Below are 12,611 nucleotides of genomic sequence, written 5' to 3'. Positions count from 1 at the left end.
CCAGAAATGAGAACAGCAAAGAGGAAAGCAGGATTTACACATCACTTGGAAAAGACTTTTTAAGCATTTCAAGTTGTTAAGCAATTTACAAAGAAAATAAGGACACAGCCAGCCATTCTTTTAGTTGCTTAAGTGATTAAGATGTTTTGTTGCAGCACTTAAAAAACCCAGGATGAACAATTTGGTCCCTTGGAATGACTCACTGTAACACATGCAAGATTCTAGCTATCTATTTCACTTTTGGGGTCAGGCCTACCTCACATGTAGGAGCTGAAAAAAGACTGAAATAAAAAGCATGCTGTTAGACTGACACCTTAAAAAAAAGGTGGGGTGGGGAAATTAAAGATAAACATTTTGAGGTACCTTCAATGGCAATGCGCTTTTTGGGCCAATCCTTTGATTCACGAGATACCGATTCTTTGACACGGATACTTATCACTAAATCAGCCAAATTAAATTCTAAAGCATAGAATCGAAGCAATTCCACCCAGAGCTGCCCAACTGGTACTGAAGGCTGGTGCTTTAAATCAAACATTAATGATACCTATTAACAGCAAACAGAAAACACGCAGGTTATTTCAGATGTCAGTACAATCTGAAAAATAAGAGATCATTCAAGCATCAAATTTAAAAAAATCTGAAAAACCTTAGCAAAGATATGAATTTGACAGCCTATCTAGATAACCACATTCTAGGTTCTATTTTGATTGTAGGAAAACAGCCTTCCTTCACTGAATTCCCAGGATTAAAGTATGTTAAAATCTAGTCATTATCATAGGAATAGACAGGCAGTTTTATGTAACCAGGCAGCACTCCTTATTTTGAAGTCTTAAGGGCAGGTGGAGAGAACTGTGCCCCGACTGCTACTACTCTCAGCACTGAGCTCTCCCTGTTCCTGCCTCTGGAGGGTGCCTTTACACAGTTACACACAGAAATGGGCTGCAGCTAGAGGCACAGAGCAAAAGGAAAAACACTCCACTCACTTGCTCTGAGAAGCTACATTAAGTTCATTGAATCTGCCAGTAGCAACTGATTTTAAAGTCAAATAAATAACTCTTGATATCAGAAATTAATACTAAGTTTTCCACTCACAGACTCATGACAAGTTGGGACATACTGTGATGGAATATAGTGGAAAGTATAAAGGACTTAGAAAAGAAAAAAATTGGTCCAAATACAATTTTGCCACTTCACAGATCTTAACTGCTCTGTGACTTAGCTTCTTCTTTCTTGGATTGGCAGTATAGCACAGAGGCTAAGAGAACTGGCTTTGGAGTGGGACATGCTTAGCTTTCAAATCCAGCTCTGCCATTTATTCGCTGTGTCTGATCCTGGTGAAGGTATATAAGCTGTCTAAGCCTCAGTTTCCTCATCTGAACAATGGGGATCACAGTACCCACCTCATAGGGTTGTTGGGAGGACTGAGTGAGAGAGTGTCTGTTAAGAGCTTAGCACAGTGCCTGGCACACATGTTCAAAAAATGGTCGCTACCATTATCTGCAGAGTAGGGATGATACCACCTATAACACAGGATAGTTATGAGGATTAAATCAGAAACAAGGGAAAGCATCTGGCAGACTGGCTGCTCTCTGTATTTTTTCATTTAGGTATAGTCTTTTAAATACAAGAAATCCATATACCATTGAAACAATGTCACAACTGTAAGATGCTCTTAAGAGGTAATCTGGTTCAACTCCCATATGCTACAAGAGAAGGAACTGAAGTCCAAAGAGTGACTTGTCAAAGGTCTCAATGCCCATCAGGAGCAAAATGAGGACAATGTCTCCTGACCCCAGTCCAGTGTTCTTTCACCGCACCATGCAATTTCGACACTGTCGAGGTCTCAGTTTCAGAAGTGGCAGCATGATTTATCTCTCCAATTAGCATTCAAATGAAAAGATAAAGTATTTAATTGGACTTGCATCAATAGCTTTTCCTTCTAGGGTATACAAATTTGTTTCCAATCGCACTTTATTATATCAAGCTTCAAAACAAGTGGTATGGTATTTTATTAATGCCACATACTTATTCACTAAATCTTAACCACAAAGGTTCTGTGAAATAAGATAAAGTTATTAGGTGGACTTACAAAGCAAAACTGATTAAAAATGGAAGTTGTCTAGGTCCCACACACTATAGTTGAGGACACAAAGAAAACCCCAGAAATGGAAAGCTTCATTAGATCTCACCTCTTTATCCATATATTCAGCATTACTAAGGATTTTTAAGCATCTCACTGAAATGACTTGATAATATCATAACATGGAACTTAAGAGACCTTTGACATATCTAGACTAGTGGTACTTACACTTTTTGCTGTTGTTGTTGTTATTGTTTCTGCTTTTCTAACGTAGAGAACACTTTCTTTCTCAAATAAAGTAAGACTAGCAACTAGCATTTACCGAGTGCTTACCACATGCTCGGCACTGAGTGAAGCATTCTATAAATCAGTGACTATGAGAGGGTACCAATATCATCCCCATTCACAGGTGAGGAAACTGGGGCACAGAAAGATTAAGTCATCTGCCCAAAGACACACAGCTAGGAAGTGGGAGAGCTGCATTTGTGTTTGTCAATTCAAATATTCTGGCTCCACAGCTTGTGCTTTTAGCCACTCCTGGAACCCCAAATAGAAAACTGATACCAGCAGCATGTTCCGGCGGCAACAGGGGTAGAGTGCCACCCCAACCCTCTTCCCCTCAACTCTCAATGATTCCAGAAAACACACCTGGAGAACGTATGATTCACCATTATCTCATTTTAGGCATGAGTAAATAAGGACTAAAAGAGTGACATGACCTGTTAGTGAAGAGCTAGGATTAGAATCTGGATCTCAGAAGTATTTTGTGGATATTACTGTCATTTTACCCCAAAGGGTTATGGGGAAGCTCATGGAGTCAAGGCCCATTTACCAATTTGGGTCAGAATCCTATTGTTATTACTAATATAATTACATTGTTCAGATTTTTGTTTGAAATTCTAATGGCAATTCTTTCCTTTCGCATAAATTCTCCTGCCCACCCCTAATGGTATGGATACGCACAAGCACACTAGACCACAGACTTATTCACTGTTATTTTAGTAATTTGAGCTTAGTTAACTTTTCATATATTTAAACCTCATAATACTATCTAAGACCTAAGCTCTTAGAGGACAGATGGGAATTTATCTTTGAATTCTCAGCCTCTTTCATAGCACCTTGCACACACAAGAAACCACATGAGTAACTGGGGATTCAATTATTTGAATTTTACCTTTTCTCATTACTTGTCTATTCAAAGGACTGAATAGACTAGGAAACTAAACAGCCACGAAATGGTTAAGACAGTTGAGGAAAGAAGAGAGGAAGAACTGAGTAACTCATAAACTCCACAATTAACAACAAATTAAAAATAGACGGTAAAACTAGCAACAAGGGAGAACAGACCTGTCCCCTTTTAACGGGCATTTCTTTTGGTGCCTCTTCTTTTGCTGAGTCTGTGTCCCCTGCAGCATTATCAGTGTACTCCCAGACCACAGAGTCTTTCTGAATTTCTTTAAGGTTGAAATTCCCTAGTTTGTTTAATGAGAATCCTTCAATCTGGGAAAAATTAGACACATACTATTATAAGGCAGAAACGATTTTATATCAAGCAGAGCATATTAATCCTGGAAGAAATGAAAAGTAACATACTTTAGTTCACTGAAAATATAAAAGGTATTTTTTAATAAAAGGAGTATCTTTGAGACATCTGTAAATTTAAAGGAAAAATCAAGGTTTTGATTTGCAAAAGAATTGGTGATTTTTGGAAATAATTCTTTAGTAGATAGTCTAAGAGAAGGCAACATGGCCTAGGCCTAAGGTCATGGTTCTGGAATAAAACCACCTGGGCCCAAATCTCACTCCCTCATGTACTAGCTGTGAGACCTTCAGTAAGGTCCTCATTTTATTTAGGTTTCAGGCTCTTGTAAAAAGGGATAACACTAGAATCTCCTTCATGGGATAGTTATGGAATAAAATAATGGACACAAAGCATTCAGATACAGGGTATGGCATATAGTAAGTGTTTAATAAATATAAAGTGTTTCTTTTGACATTGTTAAGATGCTAAAGAAAAGTCTAGGCTCAAAAGGTCTAAGAAATGTGGAACAAATGTGAACAGATTTCTTTACTGTAGGTACAAAGGGATGTATCACAGCCTTTTAGACAGGTTAATGTACATAATGAATTGTGGGGTGGGGTGTGTCTGTGGTAGCCCCAGTTCCCCAATGTATTTCCACATCAAATGGACTACTTCTTTGGTCTAGCAGACAGAGCAATCCTAAAACAGAAGACATCATGTCACTGACCTGCTCATGACAGTTTCCTTCTTACTCAGGATGAAATTCGGTCTTTTCTAGGGCCTAGGTAATCTGGTCCTTTGCTACTTCTCTGACCCATTTTCTCGATCTGTCCTCCTGGCTTGGAGCTGACACCTGCTATTCCCTCTGCTTGGAAGGCTCTTCTCCCTAAATCAGCTAACCCATGCAGTGAGGAACACATTCAGGCTCTGCTCAAATATCTTGGACTCTAAATAACTCCTACTCTTTCACTCTCTGTCCTTCCTACCCTGGTTTATTTTTCCTCAGAGAATTACCACCACTTGATATGTACTTATTTACCTTTCTCACCTTATGTAAGGTGTTTCTCCCGCTGCTTTTGAGTTTTGCTCTTTAGTTTTGGTTTTCAGCAGTCTGACTATGATGTGCTAAGCATGTTTCTCTTTGAATTTATCTTACTTGAGGTTTACTTGGCTTATTGAGACTGTAAGTTTGTCTTTTTATCAAATTTGTGAAACTTTGTTTTTTTCTATCCCCTTCTCTTGCTCCTCTCCTTCTGGGGCTCAAACTACCCATAGGTTAGATTTTTTTGAAATTGTTCCACAAGTCCCTGAGGTTTATTTATTTTTTAACTTTTTTTCTTTTTCTTCTTTAGATTAGTTTCTACTTATCTATTTTCATATCTACTGACTCTTTCCTATGTCACCTCCACTCTGCTATGATGCCCATCCAGTAAATTTTTTTAATTTAAAATAATGTATCTTTCACTTCTAAAATTTCCATTTGGTTCTCTTTACACTTCCTAATTCTCTGGCTGATATTCTCTATCTCTTCAGATTATTGCAAGTGTATTTCCTTTGTCTCATGGAACAGTTGTAACAACTGCTTTTAAAGTCTTTGGTATCTTATCTTGGGCTTGGCATCTGTTGATTTCTTTTCCCTTGAGAGTGTGTCCCATTTTCTTGGCTCTTTGTATTGTTGAGTATTTTTGGATTGTATTCTGGATATTGTGATACTATAATGTATTGTGAAAATTCTGGATTCTTTATGTTACTCCAATACGTGTAGCTACTTTTGTTTTATAGGTAATTAACTTGCTTAGACAAAGTGCAGATTGTCACATCTCTGGGAGACAGCAGCTCCAACCTCAGCTCAGTTTAGTAAGCCTTGGCTCTTAACTGTCTTCAGTCTGCTTCACATGTATGGTTTATAAGTCTGTCATTTATTTAAAAAATTCTCAGTCATGGGCTTCCCTGGTGGCGCAGTGGTTGAGAGTCCGCCTGCCGATGCAGGGGACGCAGGTTCGTGCCCCGGTCCGGGAAGATCCCACATGCCGCGGAGCGGCTGGGCCCGTGAGCCATGGCCGCTGAGCCTGCGCGTCTGGAGCCTGTGCTCCGCAACGGGAGAGGCCACAACAGTGAGAGGCCCGCATACCGAAAAAAAAAAAAAAATTCTCAGTCATTATTACTTCAACTGTTTCTTCTGTTTCTTTCTCTTTCTTCTTCTCCAGGTATTCCCATTATACATACATTACAACCCTTAGTAACTGTCCTACAGTTCTTAGCTATTCTGTTCCATTTCTTTTTCATTCTTTTGTTCCTCTTTGCTTTTCAGTTTGAGAAGTTTCCATTGAATAAAGCTCACTGATTTTTTCCGCAGCTTTGTCGTTTCCTGATGAATCCATCAAAGGCATTCTTCATTTTTGTTAGTTTTGATTTTTAGTATTTCCGTTTGATTCTTCCCTCGAGTTTTCATCTCTCAGCTTATATTACCTATTTGTTTCTGCATGTTGAACATTTTTTCCTTTAGGGCCCTTAGCATATTCTTGTTTTTTAAACTCCTAGTCTGATAATTCCAATGTTTGCTGTTTCTTCAAACTATGTTTTCTGACTTTTAGTATGCCTTGTTATTTTTTTGTGGAAAGCTGGGTAAAATATAGGCCTGTGGTGTGAGGTTTTCTTTTACCTGGCTAGGAGTCAGGCTATGTACTGTTTGTTGTAGCTGTACATGTCAAGGGGCTATAACTTATGCTGGTATCCTTGTTTTTGTCTCCTGTATTGCTTTTGGGTTTCCCAAGAGATTTCTTCTTATATGAGGTCTGTCTGTTGTAAACCCATTATTACACCGGAGGCCTAATGATGCTGTAGTAAGGTGTGAGGGGAGAGGAAGCATTCTATAGTCCTATGTTCAGATCTCAGTCTTTTAGTGAGACTGTGGTCCTGGGCTGTGACCTTCACAAAGTGCTTCTCAGTCCTGCCCACCTGAGGTGAGACAGGAAACTACAGAGGGTTGGAGTTGGTATTTTTCCTTTACCCAGGACAGTTAGGCCCTGATAAAACTTAAGGTGGTTAGGCTCTGGTAAAACAGTTTCCCTTGAGGGCAGGTTTTTGTTTCTAACAGCATAATGCTCCAGGCAATTTCAAAATGGCTAGCTTTTCCCTCAAATGGGATTTTTCTTAGATTTTTACCCTGAGAAACTGGTGGGCATTTTTGGAGATAAAACTCATGAAATCAGCCCCCTAAGACTGGCCCCCTTATTGTTTTTCACTTTCAAGCTTATCCAAACTGAGTCTCCAGAATCAGAGTCCATGTTTTCCTACCCTGGTGGCCGTTCCATGGGCAGGATTCTGTTCCCTGGGCTTATGCTCTGACAAGTTATATATTTGCCTGTCTCTCCAATTTTGGGGGCAGTGGTTTTCCTCATGACCTCAGTTCTCTGATGGATCTAAAAAGAGTTGTTGATTTTCAGCATGTTCAGTCTTTTTCTTTTTGTGAGGACAGAGTATTGACTTCTAATCTCCTTATATGGCATGCTGGACTGGTTCAGAAGTCAGTCAGTGATGTACTGAGTTCCCACACAGAATTAAGGGTTCCACTTCTCTATATCTTCCCTTTCTGTTTTTTCTTCCCCTTATTATCTGGTGGCCTTAGTTCCTCTGGCCAGAAAGAGGACTGGTTTTTCTACCAGGGTTGCCTTCAGGGGTAAAGCCACTGAAAAACAGAAACTCACTCTGTGTTGGTCACTTGCTACAGGTTTTGACTTCTCTCCAAAGTCTGTTTGCATTTATTCAGTCTCCAGAGCCTTCACGTTGTTGTTTTATGTATTTTGTTGAGAATTTATAGCTGTTATCTCCAGAAGGATCACTTGTTTTAGGAGTTCACACATACATACCATAAGTGGAACTTGCCTTTCTATTGAAGGGGGAAAGGACTACATCTGTTCTCCTACCTGTAGAGTTCCAGGAACTCTACATTCCTGATCTCATTTCAAAAATTTGCAGATGAGTCTTTCACCAAGGCTCAGAGATTAAATAACCTGTTCAAGGTCACAAGGATTTAAGTGGCAAATCCTGGGTGAATCTCAGGGCTGCCAAACTTTAACACTACTCTTCTTTCTACTATATTATCTGGCATCCTTAAAGTGTAAATAACTGTTTCCTAAGGGTTACGTTTACATAATCTAAAATACGGAAGATTCCAAATAATATCTACTAGTAAAATATTGTTGTAGGGGATAAAAGATGCTAAGAACACAGGGTTAAGCCTATTCATCATTCACAACTCACATATCAATATCTAATGATAATAAATGGGAATTTTAATTGGGAGTAAAAGGTCAGAGAGATAATCTCCAACATGGAAGAAATCTGAGTAGGTTGGGAGAGAATGGCTGAAAGATTTTTGAAAACACAGATCTGAGCACAGAGATACAATACTCTCAACTTCTTGACAGAGAATTTAGTCTTATACATATGTGTATTACCTTCAGGGCCCAGTACAGTGACTAACATACAGAGTGCTTTAAAAATTTTGAAGGAGTTAACAGTTTAGATACTTTCATGCACATAATTTTAAGGTTCTCAATAGATTTTCTGCAGAAATAGTGATATAAAATATCTGGCATGAACAAGGCACTGAATTTCTTTTCTCTCACTTGCTTCATATTTTTGACTAAAAGACCCTAGCAGAAGCCAGCACCCTGATACTGGACTAGTTTAAAATGCCGAACGCTACAGATCACTTTGGTTCAGGCAGCAGAGTTTGCCCTATTTGATACACAGAATTCAATCTAGTATTTGGCCACCACATACTTGTTTTTGTTATTGAATCATAAATCGTATAATCAAAACCAAATTCTGGGTCACCTTAGAGAAATTCCAGTACTACTCCCGAGGAAATAATACACTGGCCATAGGAAAGGGTATTCATGCTACTCTTAAGCAAATCCTGAGGAGAATCCCATCACCAGAATAGAAGCATTTTTTTTTTTTTTTTTACTGCATCCTCACATCAGTGACAGATGCCTACTTTAGAGATGATGAGGACACAAGAAAAGGCAGATTTCACTAAGACATTAGTGAGCATGGCAATGCATCCAACCTCTTCCAAGGCTTTTTGTTTGGCATAGGAGTCCAACTGGTTTGGTTCCATCTTAAACTCCTGTCTCTCTTGGATCAAAGTGAAAAGAAACCTTCAAAGACTTTCACAGAATCCTATTGGGGTCTGATGAAAAGGGTTATTTATCAACTAAGGCTTGACTTTGTTCTCTCACCCTTTTTTCTACCAGGAGAACAGACTAGCAAGGATACCCTGAGTTTTTTCATTTCAGTACCACAAGCACAAAGAGAGCTCCCTTTAGGCAACTGGGTCACAGCACAGCAGACTGCAATCCCTAATGCCAAGACAGAGTCTATATAGGACTTATTCTGCTTTAGTCTTTATTCTCAGGGCCTGGCAGACAAAGGTCCCTGCTTAATTCTCAACTTATTAAGTATAAAGAAAAAATTCCTTAAAATCTTATATATTTTTTATAGACCCATAATTAAGGGCTACTGCTCTAGAACATCTCCTTAAATGACAAGAATCCTGCGTATGGTAAGAAGACTAGTTAAAATACTGGATGTACCAAAGTAAGCTTTCACCCAGTGAGCCTTTTTATAAAGTAAGTGTACAAGTAAGATTTTTATCAAGATAAACACCTAGGGATTAACAGTGAGGTTTCCAAGAGAATGAGAAGAACCTCATTTTGACTTTGGGATGGCTTCTTCTTAAATCTTACTATTTAAATAAATCAGCTCAACTTAAATTTATCCAGAAAGAAAGAACAGTCACATCACTGAAGTCTAATTCATCTTAAAGATTATAGCAAAATATTATTCAAGAGGTGACTACTAAGTTCTGCATCTTGTGCTATAGGTAGCAATTTCAGCACTTATATTTTCTTTTCTTTCACAGGGAACGGGGTATAAAGAGAATCAAAAGACTAGAAATAGAAAGTAAGTGATAGCGAAGCAAAAGCTTCCTACAGTCTGTCTGGAGGTGATATATAAATTCAAGTATCAAATTATAAAACTGTACCCAAAGAAAGTGTGTACCAAATGATAATATAGGTTCACATTCTCTTGTCTGAAAACCTCAGGATCATGTGTTCCATAAATCAAGAGTTTTTTCAGTTTAGAAAAGTAACAGTGTCCCTAAGCAGAGTACAGGGCAGCATCCTGAGTCAAATACATTAATATTTCAGCAGTGAAAAGTATGAATATTCACAATAGTAGGATAAATAAATTCATGTCAGTTCTGGTTAGGTTTTTAGACTCTGAAATTATACACAAGGGATTGTGGCCCTGTAATAAAATCAGTATCAGATATATAAGCAAAAAAGTTTTATACCCATGATCCTAGATAAACAGGCAGAAGGGGTTCTTTCCTCTGTTGAAGAAAGAAAATGGCCATCAGGGCAAACACATAAGGTGGCAAACCTCCTTCTTCAGGGCGATCTATACTGCAAAGCTACAAATGAGAGAAAAGAGGATAAGCATTCTTTTGTACTTGTCAAAAAGTACATTCTTTTGTAAACTTGTCATTTACGCAATTTGGTCTAAAACCCGTTACTTCATTTCCGTGTGTCACATGATTTACCCCTCCAAATAAAACTCCACAGCGACAAAATACTTCCTTGTACTTTTGGGGTAACCAAATATTGTGGTTTTGAGTGAGTTTCAATTTCAAATTTTTCATTTTGTTAACTAAACTCATTTGTGAAGGGCCCTAAAACTAATATTTGCTGTTTTATTTTTTTGATATCCATGGTAAATCCATTCACTTGGTTCAAAAACTTGTTAATGAAGTCAAAATGATGGTTCACTTCCAACTGTAAGCCAAATGGCTTTGCTCAGTTTGATGGTCCCCTCACCCTTAGCTACTATCTTGAAAATGCATGCTTTGGTCAGAAAGGCGATTAGGGGAGAATGTAGGCAAAGTCATTAGCGCTAGCAGAAATAACAACTTAGAAAGCATGGCCTACTTAGTGATGAAGGAGGAGGCTGCTTTCAAAGCACAGCACATTGTGATTATCAATTCACCCAGTTAAGAGTGGGACATCCTCTGTCCCTGTTGGGTCCTGGACCCAAGCAACAGGAACTACATATTGTTACGGCCATGTCTTAATCGGTAAAGCTTTGGCTTTTCTCTACACAGAATCTCAATTTTATAATCATGATGGGACCTTATATTTTGGGGAAATGTTAGATGCTCTCATGCTTATTTGAGCATTTCAATAGGATACCATATTTAAAACACTGTAGAAATGTAAAGCAAGATCAGATAGTGGCTTTCATTTTTGGGGAGTCTCTGGGTATATTACTGGAAATGGTATGAGAAGCTTCACCTCAAACTTTCCTGTGCCTGAGAATCACTGCCAGAAACTAGTTAAAATGTAAACACTTGGTGGGTCACATGAGAGTAATGTACTTCCTATTGATGATATTCATCTTATGAAGCTGCAGCTTCATTTATAAATGCTTTTGGACATTGTTTTTTCCTCAGCAAAGACCTGGTTTATTTACAGTGTATTTGATTCATAGGGTACAAAGGTAGGAATATTGTGATGAGTATATTTTCTTGATCTGCAGAAAATGATTTCTTAACCCACTTGTGGGAGTCCTGCGCTCTAAACTGACTTTTCACTGATGGCCATAATTTGCCTTAATCCACACACGTTTTTATCAGGTTTTCTTGACAACCTACATCAAGAATCTTTAAGCAGCGTAATTTTGTCTCTCTTAATTGAGCAGGACAACATGAACAAGATCCAGCCCCAAACTGAGACTAAGGGATGGGGGGCTTTAGTTAGTGAAGCTGATCAAGCACAGACAACCTTATAAATTCATGAAATAAAGTGAACTTGCTTCCAAGGATGTCAGCTGAGAAATCCATAGAAATCCCTGCTACACAATTAACATGGAAAGAATTATGGTTTGAGACAGACTCGTACAAAAATTAAGATTCTGGGAGAGTTGCATTTTTCTGAGGGTAACAGCAGTGCCATTCTACCAATAGAAAGGGGGAAATGGGAGAGGGACTGACAGAATTCTCTTCTGCTGTTATTTAAACTATGTGTTTTTGAATTTGCCTCCAGCCAATGAGAGTAATGTTAGATTTAGGACACATCACTGAAATGCCAGCTGGTTGCTTCCACTAACAAATATATGGAAATAGCTTTCGAGGTATTTTTTAAACCATCAAAATTTTACTTTTGTTTGGTGAGGGATCAGAACTACAAAGAAAAGAAAAAAAAATGTAAACACTTGGGCCATAACTCTGGGATTTGACTTACAAATCTAATTTTTAATAAGCATCATAAAGCATTTTGATCTTTTGAGCAATATGTCATAGTGAAATAGAAACTGAATTTTTCTTTCTGTACACATTAAAATTTCTGTTCTAATACTCAGATGCCAACTCCCTTGATGTCTATAAATATGCATCCAAACATTTAAGATTAAATGAACCATGTAAAAATCAAAGCATACTGCTTATGCACACATAGAATGTGCATTCATTTAAAGAACTCAAACCTACCTTTGCCCAGTGCCTAAAGGCAATCACCAAAGGAACCAGCTTTGATTCTAGTTTTCCAAGGGCAGTTAAATGATTTGTTGTCAGACAAGCATTTTCATTTCCTGCACTCACTTTACAAAGAAGACCACTGGTGGGGGTAGAGGGTGAGAATGGGAAGGAAAAAGAGAAAGTATTATACAGGTATCAGGTGGCTTTTACACCACCACCAACTAATTTACACTGATAATAAATACTTCTAACTCACTAAACCTTTATGGGTCATCTCAATATTGGATTAAAAAAGATAGGACAGGGCTTCCCTGGTGGTGCAGTGGTTGAGAGTCCGCCTGCCGATGCAGGGGACACGGGTTCGTGCCCCAGTCCGGGAAGATCCCACATGCCACAGAGCGGCTGGGCCCGTGAGCCATGGCCGCTGGGCCTGCGCGTCTGGAGCCTGTGCTCCGCAACGGGAG

The 12,611-nt window shown here is 38.6% G+C and overlaps 1 protein-coding gene across 8 annotated transcripts in view; it reads right to left on the bottom strand.

Annotated features, from left to right (window-relative positions):
- Positions 1-12,611, bottom strand: part of TUT7 (terminal uridylyl transferase 7) — a 60,468-nt gene that overhangs the window by 35,022 nt on the left and 12,835 nt on the right. For all 8 annotated transcript variants that reach the window (XR_009532794.1, XM_060101636.1, XM_060101637.1 and 5 more), the window contains 4 exons: positions 12,160-12,286; positions 9,970-10,089; positions 3,428-3,580; positions 364-544 (listed from right to left, as the gene is read on the bottom strand). Coding sequence is in view for 7 of the 8 variants with exons in the window: in XM_060101636.1 (XP_059957619.1) it covers positions 364-544; positions 3,428-3,580; positions 9,970-10,089; positions 12,160-12,286 (581 nt within the window). In the remaining variant the exon portion in view is untranslated. The remainder of the gene's footprint in view (positions 1-363; positions 545-3,427; positions 3,581-9,969; positions 10,090-12,159; positions 12,287-12,611) is intronic.

The sequence above is a fragment of the Mesoplodon densirostris genome, chromosome 6 (assembly GCF_025265405.1).
Source record: "Mesoplodon densirostris isolate mMesDen1 chromosome 6, mMesDen1 primary haplotype, whole genome shotgun sequence".
Lineage (NCBI taxonomy): Eukaryota > Metazoa > Chordata > Mammalia > Artiodactyla > Ziphiidae > Mesoplodon > Mesoplodon densirostris.
This window is presented reverse-complemented; position numbering and strand designations above follow the sequence as displayed.